We start from the raw sequence: 22,960 nt of genomic DNA, 5'->3' as shown, positions 1-22,960 counted from the left end.
GCAATAAGATCTCCCCGGAGCCTTCTCTTCTCCAGGCTGAACAGCCCCAACTCTCTCAGCCTTTCCTCATAGGAGAGGTGCTCCAGCCCTCGGATCATCCTCGTGGCTCTCCTCTGGACCCGCTCCAGCAGGTCCGTGTCCTTCTTATGTTGGGAACTCCAGAGCTGGATGCAGTACTCCAGGTGGGGTCTCACAAGAGTGGAGTAGAGGAGCAGAATCACCTCCTTTGACCTGCTGGCCACACTTCTTTTGATGAAGCCCAGGATCCGGTTGGCCTTCTGGGCTGCAATCGCACATTGCTGGCTCATGTTGGAAGCTCATGTGTTTCCTCTACATAAAAAAAACACCCTACTCGTCAAATGTAGAAAGTTTTGTGTTGCATTCAGTTCACTTTCTATTTACTTGCTATAAAACCTCTTCATTATTGGAAGCTTTGTAGTTGTAAGATTACTCTTGATTTTCTTTTTACCTGTATTTAATATTGCTTGTTCTCTCATATCACACAATACATTTAAAAAAAAAAAAAGGTAGATAAAATAATTATGAGGTACATAAAAATTAGTACAGTCTGCTATAGTTGGACTAAGCACTGAATGTTTTTTAAAAAGTCCGGTATAAGACTAGAATTTAAGCACCTGCTTCCAAGCCAGTGGTTACTAGTGGGAGCTTAGTGATGGACCACCTGTGAGTGGTCCGTCAGCTGTAGCTGAAAAAGTGCTGTTTCAGTCCAGTATGGCATTAATACAGCAGCTGGCACATCAGTTTTTGGTGACCTGCCTTAAGAACATCTCAACTGCCACACAAGAACAATGATCATCTTACGTCCTGTGTCTGACGTTGGCCACACCAGATGTTTTAGAAGAAGTTGCGGTTCCTGGGAAAACATGTACATAAGAGATGCTTCTTTCCATCCCAAAGCAATTGAAAATTTGGCTAATGCCCGTAAGCATGTTTATTTACCATCTAGTGCTTTTCACTGTAGCATGTAAGATTTCAATAGTGTCTCTCTGTCTGGTGCCTGGGCCGTCTAGTGAAGCCCATTCTGTTGGGCATTTAGTAACCAGAGCAGTACTCTTACATTACTTGGACTTGCACGTAAAGCGTTGCGCACCAAACGCATTTAGCTGTACTTTCTGTTGTCTGTACCCTCTCTGCACCACTGATTTATACTGTGATTGTTTCGTAAATGACAGAAGGCACCATACTTACTGGTTTTACTAGCTAGTGTCAGCCAGGGCTGCACATTTTAAAAACTGAAAATAAAGAGAGCCTTTCAGTCTGAAGCCAGGCATAGCACTAATTAATGTCAGGTTTTGTTCAGAAATGTAACTGAGGATACATAGTGATAAGGATAACATGCTGTTACCAGCTGAGCATGTTGTCTAATAGTTTTTATCACCTAGGAAAACATTTGGCTGTTATATTCCCACAAAACTACAAAACTTTTTTTTTTTTTTTTTTTTTTTACCCCCAATACTACTACATCAGTTTTGTTGCCTTCCTTTCCACTGGGACTGTTACAGTTAGCAGTAGGTAAAACATATTGTTTAGGCTTAAAATAAGTGGCAAAAATACAGAAGATATATCAAGCTCAATAGTCCCAGGCTGGGGTTTTGGTTTTAATTTAGTTCACCATTTGAAAAGCAGCCACTTGAGAGGGAAGAACACAAAGTTGCATAGGCTTTCCCACAAGGGCTTGAGAGCAACTTGTAAATCACACAACAAACAAATAAAAATCTTAATTCAGGAGTGTTTCCTCTAGTCAAAACTGGTTAGAAGCGTAGGGATGAGTCTTGACATTCATATTCATGCTTCCTTTGTGCACCTGAGTTCTGAACGTAACAAAATTCAGCAAGCAAACTACAGAGTATGGTTTAAACATGCTTCTCCAAGTGACTAAATTTTAACTCTCTGGACGGGTTTTCATATTGTAAAGTTCAGTCTTCAGAGCAGGAGGAAATATTTGGGACTTGTATGTTTATTTTGATATTGTAGTATCATTTTGAACTTCACCAGGTACTTGGGAAGGAACAAGGACCTTGGAAGGACGTGCCCAATTTATTGCCTCTGCTCTGCTGGTTGCAGCTTTTGTTTCCTTTATAAAGCCACCAAGAAAATGGGGGCCCACTCTTGTTTTCTAATATCACAAGCCAGAATTAATCAGTCATTTATGCAAGCACCTCATGTCCCTTGTGTTTAGTTGCTGCAAATATCTTTCTCCTGGGCTAAACTGAACTGACCTTGTTGTGACACCAGAGGTGCCCTTTTACATCCTGTTTTATAATGTTAGAAATTGAATTTTATATGCAATAGGCTCCAAAAACGGATCTGTGAGTTTAATGACAAACTGTGCAAAGGGAAAATATTTGATTTCTATATTTGGGAGTTCAATTGCCCAGTTCTGGCCAGTAGCATGCAGTGAAGATTAGATTTCCACTGCTGCATGATTTAAAATTATATTAACCAATAAAAGGCTGCTGACAGAAGCAGGGTTGCCAGTAAATTCTACCTTATGCTGCTATTTTCCTTGTCTACAGCCTGCCTGACCTCAGATTTTAAAAAAAGCTATACTTGAAGGCGGGTGATCTGCCTATCAACATTAAGACCGTTTCCTGATATTTTAAGAAGTAAATATTCAGAAGATCTGACTGTTGTTCCTGAAGACACTCAGGTCAGCGCAGCTGCTGTCTGCTTCTTTCAGAAGCAAGAGAAAGTGTGATAGACATAGTGTTCTGTTACAATATTTCCATGTCTGTGTTAAAGTTCCATTGAATTTACAGTGTGATAGCTTCGTTTGCTGAATCCTCAGCTTTCTACTCAATGCTAGGTGTCACTTTAGGAAAGAACAAAATGTACGTAGTATCTACTTTCAACACTGTTCAGGAAAATTTAGTTCCATGGTCTTCAGTGGGTTTTAAAGAGAGGCTTAAATACTGTCCTGGACAGAGACAAATTCTTAACTAAAGCCTGAACATATAACCCTGAAATTATAACCCTAACACTTCATTGGTGTTGGTGCTAAGCATTCCTGTTGCAGTGGACCTCACCAATTATCAGACAATAATCCTGTAATGACTGAAGAAGAAGATGTTGCCGTGTTGTGTTTAGTTGAAAAAAAAAATTAAAGTACCTTAGTGATGCACATTTTCCAGTGCCTCATTTCACAGGAAAGAGTTGCTTTAACAGGGCAGGGTATGTCAGTTCGCTGTTCCTCTCTCTTGTTAGTCACATAATTCAGACCAATTTTTCTGAATGTAAAGCTTCTTGGATGTAGGGAGGCAGCCCAGAGTGGCTGCTCTCTTCTGCATTCTCCTGCACAGTACCACTTTGGAAAAGCCACACTCCCGAAAACCAGTATTCTCAGAGTGCAGTTCATCCCATCCTGGTCATGAGAAGATGAAACTCTTTCTGGCAAGGGCCTGTTTTTCTGCATGTACTGTCTCTATCTTTTACTCTTTCTCTCCTCTACTGGGAGTAGAGATAAGTTCTTAGCTAATTAAATAGGAGAGAGGAAACTGCTTCAGAGTAAGATCTCTCTGGTGAGCTAATCCAGAATAACTGTGTTGCTTCTGCACTCATGTACTTTGCAAAAATGGCTCTTTACAGACTGATTCTTGCAATGAGTTGCATGTTGCTCTGCAAGTAGGTTGCACGGTGTGTTCAGTAGTTTCTGCTCAACGTGCACAGGATTACACTCGTTTTTTTTGCATCATCCATAAGGAGCAGTTAAAAAATCAGCACAAGTTGAGCAGAAATCAATGGCAAACCAGAATAGTAGTGTTTTCTGTTGACTTTGTAAGTGTCTATGGGACTCCAGTGGATGAAGTTCGCTTGTGCTCTGGACAAAGTTGTCCAGTGCCCATGTCCTCTGCCCATGCATCACTCTGCAGTAAAGCTGCGAGTGGCTTGATTCAATCCCTCTTGCTGCATACGCTGCAGTGGCATACTTTGGTATACATGGTATACTGCAGAAGACCACCTTCCTTTTCTCAGTTTTCTGAATTCACAAAAAAAATGGGAAATGACCATGGTAAGAAAAATGCTGTCTGTTGAACACAGAGCGGGTGGCATAGAAAGCTCTGAATTCTAACAGTGCATTTTCAATAGCTGTTTTATTGTCATTCTTTATTTCTAGTGTGCCAAAGCTCCTCTACAGTGTCACTGGTAACAACTTAGCCCATAAGCAGGAATTAGTAACTCTTTTAAAGTTTTGTAGGAGTTAAGGAGTTAACGTACCTTTAATAAGACTTTTTAAGTTGAAGGAGAGGAAAGGAGTTACTATCTGTAATATAAAACAATTTGTGCGCTCGGAGGATGACCTCTGCTGCAGGTGTTGAGGACAGTAGGCACAGGGTGCAGGATATTTCCTGCTGTCCTGACATTGCACAGCTGTGCATTGGACTTTTTCTTCTTCAGGCCAAACTTACAGGAATCAGTAGGAAATCAGCTTCGCTGTTTTTAGCTAAGCCATTTTTTTCACTCTCTTCGCTTTTATCCCTGTGTTTGATGCTTTAACATTCTCTGTTCTTTAAATCTGTACTTGAATGAAGCCAGGAAGAATCCAACTGTGTATTTTAAAGACCCGTATTTTCCATACTTTTTTGTATGAAATAACAACATTGATTTGTTTTGCCAATTATTCATTTTTCTACACAGTGCACAGAGTTGTTTGTTAAAAGCTGTGCCACTTGTTTTTTATTTTCTAGCGGTGTCTCTAATCCCACATCATGGGTTTTACTTTATTGAAATCATACGTAGCACCACTTGCCACCCGCTTTTAAAAACCTTTGTTTAATTCTTTTCAAAACAAACAGATTTAAATGTTTTTCCTTTGATTCTTAGACGCTGTCGGGGTTGCCAGATCAAGACTCTTTCTACGACGTGGTGGACTGTCTGGAAGAGCTAGGCATTGAAGCTATTTCACAGAGACACTTGAACAAGAAAGGAACAGACTTGGACTTAGTTGAGCAATTTAACATTTATGAGGTAACATAACATGCCCTGTTTTATGCATCTTACAGCTTGTGCAGACTTCAAAGCTGAGAGGAGGGGGGGAATGTAACCTAGGTGAAATTTGGTTATCTATTTTATTTTAAAAGAAAAACATCTGGTTGCTAGAATTATTACACACATTCGTATATGTGACCTGCTACGGTACACAGCTGCGTTTAGTGCAAGTACATTTCATACTAGAGCTGGGGCATACTCCAAGGCAAACCAGCACATTTACTAGCCTCCTTAGAGGCAGTTCTGCTTGCAATTAAAACTTTCTCAGACTGCTAGTTACACCTCCTGAAGTAAGTAGAAGTTCTTTCCATATGCAAAAGTATTCAGCTCGTGAAAAAGGTTCGGCTGAGCTCAGCTTCACAAATACCACTTGTTCTGCAGCTGAATACCCAGCAAGTCCTTGTTTACGAGTTTACACTGGACCAGATCCTATACAGTTTGCAGCAATGGAGTAATGAGTGACTCCACATTCTCCACCTAGGTATAAAATAACTATTTCTGAAGTATTTATATGTAAGGGTAGGATATCCAGTTTCTTAATAATTAGCCTTTTTTTTCAGACTTCGGGAACTGTTGGAGTGGGAACGTTTAGGCTGAAGTTAATGAAATGTAAATGCGAATTCATGTTCTGGGGTGATGAAATGAAATCATGGACTTTGTCTCCGCCTAAGTCCAGCAGACGATTTGGTAGATTTGATTCTCCTTTTTCTTCGTCTACACCCGTGTCACTTCACTAACTTTAGCAAAGTTAAGTTTTGTATACAGCAGTTTCAGGAAGAGTCAGGCCAAAGTAGGAAGATAGGAATGAGAGGGGTCCATGTTCTTTTTTCTTTTTCTATTGTCAGAGGCATCAGCTTATAAAATCTTTTTTAAAAGATGATCGTTGATCTTAAAAGCAGGGGTTTCGCGCATGCTGTGCCTCCTGATAGACTTGATTGAAAAATTAGCAGTTGGCTTAGCTGGGTACCAGCTTTCTCTTGATGACCAGTCTAAATTTAGACATGCCTATGAACATTCTTTCTTTTTTCTGCCAGTGTTGTCTGTATCTGAAAAATATCTTCTTCCCCACTGAAAGAGATTTTACACCCTAAGCAGGGATATCACACTTCCCTCACCTTTGTTTTGTTAAAGTCACTTCCAGTAACAATTATCAGGATAACAAGACTAATAGAAACAAGATGATGTGTGTTCTTCTGATCACCCGCATCGCCCTCTTCTGTACCTCTGCCTATTTGAATGGATCTTTCTCATATAAAGATTAGTTAAATGTTATGCTCCATTTCAGATGAGATCCACCAGTAACTTTGTTGTTTCTGCCAGCAATGTCTCTCCTCTCGTACCCTAAGGTAGCACTTGCTTTGTTTGTCTTAGAGGTTTGTCACATTGGCATGTCAACAGTGTGCTATAGTTCAAGATAGTAGGTGTGGCATCCGTATTTTACTCCTCTACTATTCCCAACTGATGAGCTCCCAACCTGTGTCAGAAGTTTCTGTCAAATGTCATTGTGGCCATGCTATTCTCAGCATCATTCTTTTCTGATATTATACATATGTTCCTCTGTATTGACAGTGCTTCTGAACTGGCAGGAAATACTGAATTTTCCACTGAAAGGCATACGTGAAAGTAATTATGCTAACCCAAAAATTGGGAGGCTTAGAGGACATGTGTGGTCTGCATTTTTTTCTTTTAATCCGTTGCGGTACCAGTTCACACAAATAGTATTGTTTCTTAGTTTTGTTTTTTTTCCTTTGTTTGCTTTGCAGGGAGATCTGTAAAAATGGAGATTTTTAAGAGGAATGCAGTTACATACACATCTGCTGATCTTTTCCTTCTCTGGGAAGAAACAATTACACTATTCTAAAATACTTTCTAAAGTAGTAGATGGTAACTTCCACTCAATCATTACAAGTGTCATGAGAGTTTTTTCAGTTGATTTCACTAGAGTCAAGACTTCACCTAAGTATTATGGAAGGAAATAAAGAGAGCTAGGTGTCCAACACTGCTCAGCTTCCTTGAAAATTAAGTCCTACATAAAAAAAAAACCAAAACAACCAACCAAACAAATGAAAAATCAATCTAGGAGATATATAAATGTGTTGTTACAGGTCCTGTAGTGTTCTATACAAGGCATCAGTATATAGTTCCATTATTAGTGCTGCTACACCGCACTAAGGGATAGACATCAACTTACAGGGATAGCTATAGAAATGGTGACGCTAATAGGAGTTAACAATTTTGAGATCAGTTAATTTTGAAAGCCTAGGTGTGATAACCTGTGGTGCCTAAAGGAACCATGTCAGAAGCGTTGCCTCTCTTCCTTTCTTCCTCAGATGACACTGAGACATGAGGATGGAGATGAGAGTGCTGACCCCCCTCCCAGTGGGCGCAAGGACCGGAGAAGGTCCAGTCTTGGTGCTAATGAGCGAAGGGGGCTGGAGCGCCGACGGAGCCGCAGGCATTCGGTACAGAACATCAAAAGCACTTTATCAGCCCCTGCAAGTCCGTGTAGTCAGTTGAACCCTAGCTTCATGTTGGGCCACGGACAGCGTGTTGAAGATCTCAGTGAGAGGTAAGTGTATGAGCTAGGGAATAGACCTGCCTTTTCCCCTATTATTTTCTGTTATGTTCTGTTTGTTGCACTTTATTAATCTGCCAGACTTTTGTTTACTTTTTTCCCCTCTTTCCACTGAATTCAAAAAGGAATAAAAGCATATTTAAAGTGAAAACAAACAAACAAACAAATGGATTTGTAGGTGACTTATTTTATCTACGTAGCTACGTTCTTTGGCACCGTCTGCCCTAAGTAAATGGACCCACACCACGTGAGGTAGAGCATTTGATATGGGAACTAACCAAGGTTAATCTCACCCATTGAGAGATTTTATATTCAATATAGTGACATAATAGAAGACTGTAACAAGGGCATAGTCCCATTAATGCAGAGCTATTTCTCCTATATATATGTCGTGGTTTAACCCCAGCTGGCAACTAAGCACCACACAGCCACTTGCTCACGCCTCCCCAGCAGGATGGAGGAATAGAATCGGAAAGGTAAAAGTGAGGAAACTTGTGGGTTGAGATAAAAACAGTTTAATAATTGGAATAAAATTATTATTATTATTATTATTATTATTATTATTATTATTATTATTATTATTATTATTATTATTATTATTATTATTATTATTATTATTATTATTATTATTATTATTATTATTATTATTATTATTATTATTATTATTATTATTATTATTATTATTATTATTATTATTATTATTATTGATAACAACAACAACAAATTGTAATGAAAAGGAAAATAACAGTGAGAGAAATAAAACCCAAGACAGACAAGTGATGCAAATGAAAACAATTGCTTACCACCAACTGACTGATGCCAAGCCTGTCCCCAAGGAGTGCCCCCCCCCCGCCAACCTCCCCCCACGTCATGTGGTGTGGAATATCTCTTTGGTCAATTGGGGTCAGCTGTCCCAGCTATGTCCTCCCCAAACTTCTTGTGCACCCCCAGCCTGCTCACTGGCGGGGGGGTGTGAGGAGCAGAAAAGGCCTTGACTCTGTAAGCACTGCTCAGCGGTAACTAAAACATCCCTGTATTATTAGCACTGTTTCCAGCACAAATCCAAAGCATAGCCTCACACTAGCTACTATGAAGAAAATTAACTCTATCCCAGCCAAAACCAGTACATTCTCCATCCCCTATTCTATACCATTTACATCATGCTTAGGTCCCACAGTATCCACTACATCTTCATTAACCACCACCCCCCTTCCCATCAGCACAATACGTTACAGTTCATTCTTTTTTTTCCCCCCTTTACAATCAACGTTCCGGCATAAATATTTCCCTTTGAGGCTACACAGCAATCCTGAATACATCTAATATTTTGTAATTAGCGAGAGACAGTAATGACTAGTTGAGCAGCAGTCTGTAACACTGGAATCAGTCAAGGCTAGTGATGTTCCCCATCCCATAACAGTTGGCTTGGGCTATGCATGCTTAGGAGAAAAGGGAGCTGCAGATCATCCTCAGCGTGTCTGACTACCACACAAGAGGGCTGGAATTAATTTTGCCTGTTAGATGTCGGATCAGCTCGCTTCCCTTTCATGTCAGTGGAGTGCAGCAAGCACTGGTAGGCCTTCAGTTATCTAACGTATTCTACGTGCCTGAAATTTCAACCAAGATGAATCATGGTCTGAAACAGGCTGTTTCTCTCTCTTGACTATAAAGGGAGTTTGGCTGACTAGCTCAGGTGAAGACACATAATGCTGCAGATAGCTAAAGCTGGACACTGTCATCTCGTGGCTGAAGGTGCAATTTGCAAAACCGAAGATACGCTTCACGAAGAGCGTATTGTGTTGATTATATTATTATCTTGTGTTGATTATAACATTTGGGAAGTTCTTTGGGGGTTTCTACCTGTTAGCACTGGATGTGAACTTAGACCCTTAAAATCCTTCGTTACATGAAAAGCAGCCCTTCTTGCAAGGCAAACTGAGTTGACTAAAGCTTAATGGCTTCAGGCAACATGAAAATACAAGACTCCAGATAATTTAAACAGTAGTTCCATGTTGTTTACCGCATAGTGGGTTTTGGTTTTCTATTTCTTTTTTCTATTTTTCTTTTTTTTTTTTTTGCATTTGGCAAAACATTCATGCTTGTTTTCCATCACCTTCTATTGGCCTCTATTTAGTGAGCTGGAGGCTGAGAGCCCTGTGGTCTTACAGGCTGATGATGAGGATGACAGTGCATTTGAAGCTGAGTTTAAAGCGTCTTCAGCGTGAGTACAGCTGGGGGCTTCCGCTGCTCTGCATGGGATGCCTCGAGCATGATCTTGGGCCCGGCTTCATGGCTTAACCAATGTGATTGAGAATTTGTACCCACGAACGCACAGCAGATACCGTTGGTTTTTTAAACTGATTAACTTGGATTAGGAAAAAGGGGATGCTTCAACTCTACGCAAATTGTTGATTCTCTTAGTGTAGTTAAACAAATACAAGTCATGCAGGATGACAATCACTACCAATACCTTTTCTCACTTTTAATGTTTCCTTACTGGCTTTATTTTGCAGTCTTCAGTAATTCCTAACGCATTTGTGTTTGAGCTGATTTTTAGTATCAGGGCAGTAGAAACGTGGCAGATCAGCTTTATAAGTTTGTTCTTTGTTCAATAATTATCTTCCTTTTTGCAAAAAAAATTAACCAGTTCTGCTCTACATCCTCTTTGAAGCTGACATAATTTAAAGCGTAATTTAAGTTTAAATCCAAGAAAGAAATCTTCATTTAAGCAGTCAAATTTAATTGCATGTTGTCCTTGATTCCAAGGACAAGATTCCCTCTCTAGGAAAATCATTCATTTGGAATTTCTAACTTGCTCACCTGCCTCTCTAAGGAAAGAGGTATTCGATTATGAATATAGGTAACACTGATCTTCATTTTGTGTATTAGTTAAGTAAAAATCCTTTGGTTTTGTCCTCCCATTCTCCAGCCCTCTTAGGAGGTAAAGACAGGGAGTATTACTTGTAGCTAGCAAATGAGGTTTTTCCCATTGAACATTACATACCATGGAATATTTTTCGCTACCTGAAGATAAAAGTTCTATGCCCAGTGAAATTCTCAAAGTTGCCATAACAAGAAGCTAGTAAACCGTTAGCTTTTCCAGAAATCCTGCTGGGTTTCTGGTAAACAAGTGTTTCAGAAAAGCTGATTCTATCCTTCACATTTTTAGTCTCGTCATCTACCCAAATCTGCTGTTGTGGTAGGAAGAGGAAAACCAGCCTTCCTGCTTTATCATATCCCAGCATGTCTCTCAGTTTTCAGTGAAATAGTCCAGATGAATGCAACAGTAAGTCTATACCTAATAGCTGAGCTGGGGCAAAAAAATAAAGTAAAAGCTTCATGGCTTCTATTCATTAACATGTAAACAGAAAAATAGTGAAGCTGAATGACTCGTACAATTACATATTTATAAAGTTTGAATTAACCTTAAGAGGAAAGAGGTTTCTGATGCAAAGTATTTATTGGTTTAAAGGGTTTTAATAGAGCATCATAAGTTTAGGCCTTGCTGCAAGTTACAATGAAATTTTAAAATCATGTGTTAAAATACGATGCAGCCATCACCTGTTTTTGTCAAAAGAAATGCTTATTGTGTCTCTTCTGCTTCCATCATTAATGTTGTAGAGAGGAATCTGTACAAATGGATAAAAATTACTTATTACCTCTCTAAACTGAATGTAACGTTTGTTCATCCAGGAAAGATCTATCTTCTGCTAATGCCCTTCTTTTGGTTCATAATCTTAGTCCCTCTCAAGGAAGGAAAAATTTTGCAATAAATTTTTGCTGGGCTGTATTTTCTGAAAAGTAGGCTGCAAAAGGGGTTTCAGTCTCTATTCCTTCACTACATTTTCTTTACCCATAGAAAACATGTAGCAATATTAATGATAATATTACTGTGTTGCTCCTGCTAGTATCTAAACTTTGTGTGTGTTTGCAGATGTCTATGTCTGATTTTACAGTGGATTAGCACCATCAGGTTCGGTGGAATTGCTTCTGATGGGACATGGTTAGAGATTAAAGTCACACTCTTACACTGCACTAAATTGTGTTTTGGGCAATATTCTTGGTTATTTTGGACTTCACTACCAAAATCAGTAGAAGGTTCAAGTTCATCCTCAGCATTCTCCTTCCCACAGTGTTCATGTTTCTTTTCTTTCTAACTCCGTCAGCTGGTTTGGCAGTTACTTTGCTTTTGTTTACCACATCAAACAGGTTGTCCACAGTCATCTGCTTTGTGTCAACCGATAAGTCTTCCAAAAAGAGAAAAATCCATGGTGCCGGTAAAACAAAAAAAGACAATATTGGCCAAATTCTGTTCTGTCTCACAATGTTCTATATCCAGAAAAGCTGTCTGAAGTCAATGGAGTTGCTCTGATTTATGCCAGGCTAATTGAGAGCAGACTTTGGGTTTTGACCTGGGAAAAGTTGACCGTAAATGCTAAGGGCAACCAAAAGGAAAACTTGCAGGCCTTTTTCATCCATTTGGCAACCTTCTTCCAAACTAAATGTATTGCTTTTTCGCTTGTGGTTCAAAACAAATAAAGACCCAAATCTGCTTTGTGTTAAAATAGTTTTCATGGAGAGTGAAACCCAGGCTAATGTGCCTGTTACTAAATAAATAAATAAATAAGTTGATAACGACTACTAACTAAGAAAAGCTGAAGACTAGTTTAAGGATGTGTAGCTGCTGCAGGGTACTTTAAAATGCCAGTCCTGACCACCAGCAGGTTTGCTTTGCTCAAAATTTCTTTCTTGTACCATGGTGGCATAGAGCACCAAAAAACCCGGGGGAACTTCAATCCTGTTAACATGACATTTTAAATGCTTCACTGGGGGCATATCCTAAGGTTTTCTGCCCTGGTCCAAATTGAATGCTCTCAATCTGTGGTCTAGCATGCTGTTTCTTAAGCGGTAGACTTTTAAATAAATTCTTCCATGGGGTTTGTTTTGTTTTTTTTTAGAGTAAAGCTAGCTTTTTCCAACCACACAATGGATAGAGGCGGGGAAGAATGTAAGGAGTGGCATCGAACTTGCACTAGATTGATGTTTTATTGTATGCAGTGATTTCTGGCTATATAAGCATTAAAAAACAAATTGGTATCTGTCTGTCTTTCAGTCTTGTCGTGTCTGTCTTTGAGGGAGTAAAAGTCAAGTAGTTTGGAAGTTCTCAGTGCTGTCTTGAGTACTCTACAGGTGCTCTGCAAGAACCCTATTCATACAAACCAGAAACAAATACTTCTAGTTTTTCAAATTAATGTGTTTCACATTTTCCTGTGCATTTCCCTTTTCTTCAGCACTGCACAGTGACCTCCTGGTCTCTCTCCCTGGGTGTCCTATCAGAGCTGTGTCAGCCGGACTTAGCAAACTTAATCAAGGAAGCTTCTATGAAATTTACACTGAAATGTCTTAACAGCATTTGAGTGAACGGCTCTGTCAATGCTCTGTTGAATTAGTTACGATCAGAGACTGAGGTTTATAAAGTAGTGAATAGCTAGGACTAGGTGTTTACCTCACTTTACTAGACTCTCTGCTTTCTTTTTTCATAGTTTTGATTTGGTTTATATCATCAAAAATTGCAAAAGGATTGCTAGGATTGATCATATAACACTACACATGTTTGTCTAGCGATAACCAGGCCTTGGTTAGGACTTGACAGTATTTCGGTGTTTGAAACCCAACAAGCTGAAGAGATGAGTGCCATCTTAAGAACCCATCAGAGCAGAGCCTGCATCCTGAATCGGGGACCAAAGCTGGATTTAACAAGCTATCTTTTACAGACCGTGGGGCTAAAAAGGTATGAGGAAGACCAGCTGTTCAGGTTCACCTGAGGCTTCCAGATTTTTCGAATCTGAAGAAACTTGGCCTTCAGGAGAACTGTATTGATAAGGATTAAACAGTAGAGGACCAAACAGGGAATTATGTCCCTATGAGTTGTGCTTTTAGGGTCCTGCCTGGGAAGGCTGTTAGGACTCTTTCTCTGAGCAAAGAGTAATGCAGGGAATTCCAAAGTTTCCTGCACATTTCTGGGCTAGCTGGACACAGCACCACCGCATGCTGCACACTGGGCTCAAGGGCTTTTACACCCTTTACAACCCTAGAGAAAAGGATGGAAAATTGTTGCCCAAATAAAGGGAAGCTGTGGTGAGAAGTCATACGGATCGGTTTGTTAGAAAATACATGTTTCTGATGCCTGAGGATGGCTGAGATGCAGAAAGAGATCATGACGCTGTTTTGGTTTTCCCAGAAAACAATGAACACAGCTGAGCTTCTGATGCTAAGCATTTTTTCTGCTTAACTTCGGATTCCTGTCGAGTTTCTAACCAACGGCACAGACCTTAGTTTGGCTATTATGCACCATTAAATGATTATTCAAATTGCTTCATGTAGAGCCAGGCCTGCAGGGGTGGTTTGTCCAAAATACAGCTGACACTTCGTTTTTTATTCTATTACGATTTTCTATGTTTTCAGACATCCTAAACCATGACTAATCTTTGATTTTTCTCTAGCATTTATTATGGCAAAATTCTAGTTTCTGTCATGATGTTTCAAGTTCTAGTGACTTTCAACTACACTATGCAAAATGTTTTGATTATGTGAATACTTATGGCTGTAAATCAAACTGATGGTTACAGTGGTGGGTAGGGTTTATTTTATTTTATTTAGGATGGGTATATTCCACATCTCTTAGAGTTGCTCTCTGTGGCAAATATGATGAATGGCATGCTAAGTACGAAACAGCAAAGTGGGGAGACTCAAGATCAGCATTTAATGCAGGACTCAGGCTGTGATATGCATTATTGAAGGCCTACAAAAAAAAGGAAATTAATGTATTTTTATTGCTGCAATAGAAGGAAACAAATGTATTTTATTCCTAGACGTTTGTCCCAGGTTCCTGTTTTTGGATATTTAAAACAACTGAGGCAGGAATCTAGATAAAGCAAATATCTCCAGGATAAACACGCAGCCACCTATCTGTGGATATTCTAAGGATCCCTTGAAAACATAAACATATGTGGCCTGAGCTACCTGGCATTGTTGGTGGCTTTGAAATAGAATGGTATATGATGAGTTATGGGGGAGATGTTAACTTTTTTCACAATTTGGTTGGTATGGGCAAAAATGGAAATGGGTTGTAAAAGCAGTGCGTTTGGAAAGGAGATTGATCCATGAAATTAAAAGGCTTGGTAAGGTCACACCTATTCATAGCATCAGACCTTTATTAGTCATTGGTAACAACATACAAAATCTGATCCATTAAGGTGCTGCTATTTTAGTTTTGGGACAAGAGGGACACATTGATTTCTCTCAGGCAGGTAGGGTTATTTGAAGCATGAAGTCAAGCATATTTGAAAGGAGGTGAATAAAAATGTGAAATTTGTAATCTTGCTCTCTGTAAGAATATCTTGGAAGTGCCTGTAAGCAATGCAATAGGGGAAGAAACATGAGACAGGTTAAGAAAAGTCTTCTTTCAAACACATACCCTAAACAAAAGACTCTATGTATAGATAGGGATTGACCTATTAATGCATGGGGAGTAACAAAAAATAAAAAGTTACAGCGTCACGAGCATCTCATGTACTGGTCCTATTACTGTCTCAGTTTGATACCACCTCTTTTTATCTGAATTAAAATACCTCAATGGAAATGTCAGGTTTTGTAGTAGCAGTACTGTTGGCTGTTTCTGGATCTTGCTGAAAAGAAATGTTTTATACTTGTTATATATGCAGAGTCCAGTTGACAGCACTGGACTTTGCAGTAAAAACAGTGGTAGATTTTCCCTGTTTGAATAGTAGTAGGAATAAAGAAAGCACTGAGACTTAAATGAGGTTATAGCTGCATGGTGAATGAAAGCACAGCGTGACTTAGCCTGTTTTTTCTTTATTTTATTCCCCTCTCCCCCCGCCTGTGTGTTTAGCTTTGGTGAACTACCTGAGGAAATGTAATGCCAAACCAGGGTTTGAATACATTTCTCCAGAGGCCCATGGGTAGTGTCCTGTGCACTGCCCTACATGTGCCTTAGAGGATTCACCTCCACAGTGTGTTCCCAGTATTTGTAAACATGATCCTCTGAGGCTGGGAAAGTTTTTTACATATGTGATGTGATGGGACGAAAAAAAGGCAGCAGTTTGGCAGGATGCCATTTCCAGATCCCTCGCTTTGAAGTAAGGGGCAATAAATGTGACCTTCACGTGTCAACCAGTATGCAGTTCCAAGCTCTGAACACCATTTCTTCTCTCTTTCTGTGTATGTTTCAGTATTTATTGCTCCTAAAGTCTCTCTACATCATGATTCTGTTTCTTTACCTCTTCTGCGCGTACAGATGTAAAAACAGCAATGCTGTTCAGTGATCAGAGAGTTGGGACTCTTGAAGTCTCTGCGCAGCCTTGCCAGTATCTTAAGCAAGACTGCTGTCTTGCTCGGCTTTGATGCGTCCTATATAAACCAACTGCAGCAATGAAAAAAGCGTGAAGGCATTACCTAGATACTATTTAGGTGTGAGAAGTTGTTACTGATATAGGGATAAGAAAATAACAGTAACCCGAAGATAAAGAACAGCATAATATGAAGTTATAGAGAACGCACTTAACTTTACATTATTTGTCATTTCCTCAACTGTTTTTCTGAACAGTTTTCTTTCTTTAGGGCAGAAATACCAGGATAATTTTCCTTTTGACCTATGTAATTATGCGTCTTAGTTTCCCTTCTATGAAGAAGGCCAAATTTTGAGGCTTCACAACTAAGTTGTTTTCTGTATCTTCATGTATTTTCATCTTCACGTAATTGCACCAACTGCAGTGGTCTATTACATGTAGCAGTAGAATGGAAATGGACAGGGGGGTTAATAGGTGGTTTTGTTAGTTTTGTTTTTAATGTAGGAGGAAAGTTTATTGCTCTATCTTTATACAGAGCCATAAATGATGAATTTAAATTATTTCCACTTTCAGCTTTCACGTAGTAGACTGGTTGAATCTGTTCTGGCAGCTAGGATAGAAGAAAGGAGGAAGAAAGAAGTGTACCAAAGCATTTGTTTGTTTTACAAGGACTTGGGAATTTGGCTATGAATTGTGCTGTCTGACCTTTGAAAGTGGAATTTCACTCATAAATTGAGGACAATGGCAAGCGATTGCAAAAGGAAATAAAATTACATCCACTGTGACTTATAAAGATCTCTCCTTGATGGAACATTTTTCATTTTCTATTTGTTCACCTGTGAGGGGTTCAGAGAAGCAGCTTTCCAAGTGCTGTGCAAGAGGTAAAACAGGTCAGAGGTTTGATGGGGGGTGGGGAGCAACCTTGAAAGAAAAATTTGAGATCAACTGTAGTATTTCATTTAGAATATATTGTGGAATGGCTAATGGTGATCTTACTTCACTGAATGTGGCCTGTAGGCCCAGTCAGGAGCTGCTCCTCTGAAAAGCAGTGAAAGTTTAAAGGAAAGTAATTTAAAGAAGCTAAACTGAAAAGCACTTGACTTAATTACAAAAAGAAAGAGAGAGAGAGAACATTCCTCATCAGTGATTAACTGCACATAGTTTGATTTTCAGAGAGTGTGGGAATAGTGGCCAACAGCTTTACAATTCCCCAGTCCTTTCTTCCCTGGGTCACTTCATAACTCCAAGACCCCTTTTTTCATTGAAGTCCGGTGTTTGCATTTCTTGGGAATTCCTATATAATTCTGTGGGTGGTCGCAAAAGGCTCAGAAGTACACTTAGGGCCTTGTGTAATAACCTGCGAAAATTAAGAAGGAAATATTTAGTAAGACTTTAGTAAGGGTTAAATGAGCCCTACACAAATTGGAATCACATATCAAAAGGGAGATATTTTAATGTCCTGTTGTCTCATGAGTTAACTTTTATGTGCATTGTATGTGTACACCAAAACGTTGGTAGCCTAATTATGGCAAGATCGTCCTTCTTCCTGTTGTTCTATATTCAAACCTTAGTGGTCAAATTCTTCCTGGATTGAAATGATATAAAGCATATCTTACACTTTAAAGATTTCATTTGATACCAGGCAGAGCAGAATGTGTTTCTGTGCTCATGCTTATTTTCTGGCTTTGGTGTTTTTTCTTTTTCCCTTTAGCACAGCCTTTGATTTTTCTATTAGCTGTATCTTTGGGGGGAGGGGGGAATGGGGGCGAAGGGGGTGGTGGTGAGAAAGTTATGTTTCTGGGCTACAAGCTAGAACAAGGAAAGCTTGAGTTTCTTCAGGTTGCGTTCCTCAAAACTCTACGGAGGGAAGAGTTTATGGGGGAGCCTGGAGAGGACAGCAGCTAGATAACCTTGTACACAGTGTTCGGCTCTAGGGACCAGTAAGATGGAGAGCACTTTTTGGTGCTTTGAGTTCTTGTGGAGTGAGAGTTGGTGTCTTCAGAGTGGTGCCTTAGTTTCAAAATCATCTAGCTGTGGCTAGGTTAGGCGTGTGTTAGGTATGATGCTTAGTATCCTGCAGATATCCCTTGATTATAATTTCCTTTCATCAGTCTGTGTTTGTTAGTGTTTGTGTTTCTGCAACTTAGAGTAGCTATTTAGTATCAGCAGCACAAGTTTGATTGGCAATCTTTTTATTTCTTTTTTTTTTTTTCTACTTAAAAAAAGAGAAAGGTTATTCTATTAGCTCTAAAGCCTTTGCCTAGATTTCATTTTGATGCCCGAGTGGTTCTCTATCTGTAAACTGCACTTTCATAGTCCTTTTAAACATGCACATATTTTAAGGGGCTATCAATACTTTTCATATGAAACTTTAGTTGAAACAACGGAGCAAAAACGGTGCCCTAGTAGGTGCGTGTTAGTTGCCATGACTGATAATACACTGTATAAAGCTTATTTCTTGTTTGGGTTTTGTTTGTTTGTTTGTTTGGTGGGGGTGTTAGCCTGTAGCAGTAAACCATTTTAAAGACGAAAATAAACACAGTGACTGTTTTGAAATTTGTTTTCTCTGCTATAAAGCTTTTGTTTAAATACTTCAAATCTGGAGCCGTTATCATGGAACTGAAGTAACACAGCAATAGCCTTGAGGTTAGCTGAATATATCTGATCCTTCAGCATTAGCTGAAGCCCTTCCTCCCTGCCTCAGGATATTTGCCTTTTGTTGAACAGGATAGGTTCCTCTGTGCTACTGAAAAACATGCTGGCTTCTGCAACCTAGTTTAATTGAAAACCTCCCTGTGTATCATTTTTCTTAATTTAATTCTACTATTGCATTGACACCAAATTTGCATGTGTATGTGGGAGGGAAAGTGAGATTTTCCACATCATCCCTTCTCCATTGCACACAGAAATGTACATGTAACCATGAAGGGTCCAGATGAATTCATAAATCTGCTGTTCTTTGAGAGCATCCGTCTGTGCGATGTTCTTAGCTTTACAAGAACGTCATCTGTCTGTAATTGGTGTTTTCCTGTTTTAATAAATAGTCTAGTGGAAATTTTCCTTTTCTGCCTTTTGGGAAAGATTTAGGCAGCAGGTACTACCTGTTTTTATGGACAGAATCTCTGTTCTTTAAAACAATACTGAGAAACAATTGCCACTATTGCTTTTGTTGAAAGAAGAACACACTTGATTTCTGCCCGTCAGCTTACCCTTCTCCTCTGACCTGAATCTGATCCACTTTCTGGGGATAGTCCAGAGGTCTGAAACTGAGTTTAGTTGCTGAAAGAGGACTTGACAAGCACCGAGCATCTCTCCTAAGCATGCACTTATTTCTGTTGTGCAAATTCCCCTCGACCAAACCTGGCTCCCTCAGGTTGGAGAGCATGCCCACCTCCACAGACAACACTGGTCATCTCTGCAGCCTACATAAGCAGAGCCAGCTCCTTCCTCTGGCTTTTCCAGCCCGTTGCCACGTACCTGCTGTGTTCCTAGAGTTAATATTAGCAGAGGAAGAGACCTTCCCAGTCAAAGCTTCTTCTAAGCTTTTGATCTGTCAGGCGAGGAGATTTGAGGAAAGATTCCTTGGCCTGACAGGAGAATCATCTGGCTGGTATCTCTAAAACTAATCCACCAGTTAAGGTATGATGATGAACCCACAGAGCCACTTCACTGTTACTAGGCAGCTGAAGGGGAGCGAACACGTCAGTTGACTTGCAGCCTCTGTCATAAGAAAAGCTGAGTCAGGGGATTATAGCAGTCCTCTTTTTGGGTCAGGAGTAAAAAGGTAGTTTTTATTATTTTTCTCCATCTCAAATCTCAGCATCTGACTCTTGTGGAGCAGGCGCTGCTGTGGGCTACCAGCAGCCTTGGGAATGCCAGTCCACCAAGCCAGTTGCTCTAATGGGTGTGTGATACCTTCTTGGTATACTCCATGAACTCTGAGAGGACGGAGTGTGTGTATGATTTGCATATGCTCACTTCTTAGAGCTCACTGTGTTAATTCAGTTTTCTATTTTGCTGTCTACTGTTCAGATATATGTGCAATACTCAATAAGAGATTGATTTCTAACAAAATATTCAGCTTAGAAACAGTACCCGTTAGGCATGTGTTAATGGCTGATGGTAAAGTGTAAAAACAAGTGTGCCACACAGGGTTGCTGTGCATGCATAGTTCTTCTGAAATATGATATTCTCAAATAATATACAAATTAAGGGGCCGTTACTCTTGATCTGCTCTTTAAGAGTACAGCAAGTCATAATATCTGTGAAGCGGGCTCTTGACTTTTTGCTTCCTAAAATGAAATTGCAGATAAACATCACGGCAGACAGAAGTATTTCCTTCATGTGACATTATTAATAGTTCACAACCCATCATGAAGGAGGACAGGGGCTAAACATTCCCTTCAGTTCCATGTAGGTCATATCACCTTCTGGTCTGTTTCTCATTGTAGGCAGGAGTGTGTCTCTACCTATAGACCGAAACCAAACACAGGTTTCGGTCACAAACCAGTCACAGACCGGTCTTAATGTGATAATGGTTTTCAGTCTACTAACTGACTTAAAGATGAAATCAATTCCCTGTTTTATAACTTAGTCTTCAGTTCATGGATATATTGCACAGCTTACCTGAAAGAAGTGTGTATGTAAAAAGCTAAGGTCCTTTAAGCATAGCTATCGTAAGTATTCTGAAGAGCTATTTCTGTTTTGATCATGTTTTTAGGGAAGTGCTAGTGCTTATGGAAAATATGTCATTGATGGCTCTGGAAATTGATATATCACAGCTCTGTTTCCTGGTTTGTCTTTCAGCTGTTAACCTGAGCTTATATGGACGTGTCTATGTTAATTCTGAAAGTTACTTGGTTTTCAGGGTTTTTTTTTGCAGACAACTAGTCATTCCAGGGTAACGTGCAGTAAATTTTTTGTGAGACTGGTCATATATCCTGATTTTATGAAGGCTATTTTATATTTACTTAATTTAGGGTGGTTTGATATTTTTAATTAAGGTAGTTGTATGGGAATCCAATTTTCCCGATAATGGATTCGAATGATGCCTTGCAAAGCAGTAAGAAACCCAGATGACTGTATTTTAATTGATTGCTTCTTACCTGTGCTATTTAATATATGGTTCACTTGACAATTTACACTTTCTACGCAGAACCTCAGCATTTTCAAAAACATGTGCCTAAAATTAGAATAGTAAGTCTTTATTTAGTTCCAAACTTTGGCTGGCTCTAGGGAAATAGGTTGGAGGGTAAACGTACCTTTGAGTCCCTAGGTATCAGTTAAATATCCTATTCTGATAAATAATGATTACAAAAACAGTGGGGAAGGGAACAGCTTTTGCTCCTGGTAAATAAAAGACCTGGTATCAAGACTTTAAACAGTAGGTTCAGAGTTAGAAACACAAGATGTAAAGACAGGATGACGAGATCTCAAGGAAGATACCCAGGATGTGTCACTCACCTGTCAAATGTTAGTTCAAGGGTCTGATGATCCTGTGCTATGAAGTGATCCTTAACCATATGCTAACCCTCTCGGTTCTGGATGCTTTTTTCTTCTCACCTTCTCTTTCCATTCAGTGCCAATATAACTCCAGTGGTTCCCAGTTCAACCTATATTGTATAAACTCCTGTCCTTAAGACCATGCACTCTTGTGAACGAATAAACTCTTAAAGAACCTTTTCAAATTTATGAGATCCATATCAGATGAATATTTCTGTTACGATTTTGGGCATTTTGAGACAGTTGAGGAGAGCAAGGACATCATCGATCTGGAGCTTAAAACATAGTAATAATGAGGCCATTCTTGTTTGTATTAGCTATAGCTATGCTATCAGCATTACAGGATGCATTGTGCTCTTATCAGAGAACCGTCATCTCACAGAGCTTTGTGAGTTATTTCCCAAATGTGATTGCTGTAGGAATGGCAGATGCAGACGTTGGCCCTTCACAGGAGATAAGAGCAAGGCTAGTATTGAGCTGCTCACTAGTAAAAAGGGATGATAAGAGTGCTGCCTCATCACAGAATCGCAGAATGGTCAGGGTTGGAAGGGACCTCTGGAGATCATCTAGTCCAACCCCCCGGACAGAGCAGGGTCACCTACAGCAGGTTGCACAGGACGGTGTCCGGGTGGGTTTCGAACGTCTCCAGAGTGGGAGACTCCACCACCTCTCTGGGCAGCCTGTGTCAGTACTCTGCCACCCTCAAAGTAAAGAAGTTCCTCTTCATGTTAAGATGGAACTTCCTATGTTTAAGTTTGTGCCCATTACCTCTTGTTCTTGGTCAACTCCTTTTTGGGGGGGGGTAGGGGGGGGAAGAAGAGGACAGTATACCGATGTATACGTGTATGTGGAAGAAGTCAAGAGGTGTCTCTATAGGGGAGATATATGTTTGTGGAAAAGGCAAGGAGATGGAGAGATGACAACTGAGATGGTTATGTCACTATGATAGCTTAGGAATGGTTGAAAGTATCTACCTTATAGCTGTTTGCCAGAGTATTGGAAAAGTTCCAGGTGCTGCCCATTTCCTGATTATTCTATAACTAACTCCATACAAATGAAACAAATTTTGGATTGACCCTTTGCATTGCACTCAATGAGTTTATGATCTTGCATTGTAAATACTCATTGTTCTTATGACATGGAAACTAATTCTAAATGGAAAAAAATGCACAGAGCATCCCTTCAAAATTAGAGAAAAGAAAACCAGCTTTTAGGAAAACGCAAGGAATATGAGTATCTTACAAACTTTATTACTGTTTGTATGTTTTACTTTTTGCATGGAACATAACCTGATTTTATTCATTGTTAAATCAAGTGGAGAACTGGATCAACTGGAAATGCAAAAGAAGTCCAAAGAGAGACTGTTTTCTAAATCTTCCACAAGTCTGTGTGTTTGGAGAGGAGAGGCATAAATGAGAGGGAGAGGAGGCAGACAATGTAGCCTTTTTTGTTTTGTTTAATAAAGTTTTCTCTTTTACTTATGTGGTTTGTAGGTTATGGAGGCTTT

General features: G+C 39.6%; 1 protein-coding gene across 1 annotated transcript in view; it reads left to right on the top strand.

Moving 5' to 3' along the window:
• FHOD3 (formin homology 2 domain containing 3) overlaps positions 1 to 22,960 on the top strand; it is a 363,610-nt gene that overhangs the window by 242,209 nt on the left and 98,441 nt on the right. Inside the window, exons 8-9 of the mRNA XM_009885444.1 lie at positions 4,843 to 4,986; positions 7,338 to 7,576. Of these exons, the coding sequence (XP_009883746.1) occupies positions 4,843 to 4,986; positions 7,338 to 7,576 (383 nt within the window). The remainder of the gene's footprint in view (positions 1 to 4,842; positions 4,987 to 7,337; positions 7,577 to 22,960) is intronic.

Source organism: Charadrius vociferus, unplaced genomic scaffold, assembly GCF_000708025.1.
Source record: "Charadrius vociferus isolate BGI_N301 unplaced genomic scaffold, ASM70802v2 scaffold174, whole genome shotgun sequence".
Lineage (NCBI taxonomy): Eukaryota > Metazoa > Chordata > Aves > Charadriiformes > Charadriidae > Charadrius > Charadrius vociferus.
The sequence above is the reverse complement of the archived record's forward strand: the minus strand, read 5'-3'. Positions and strand labels throughout refer to the sequence as shown.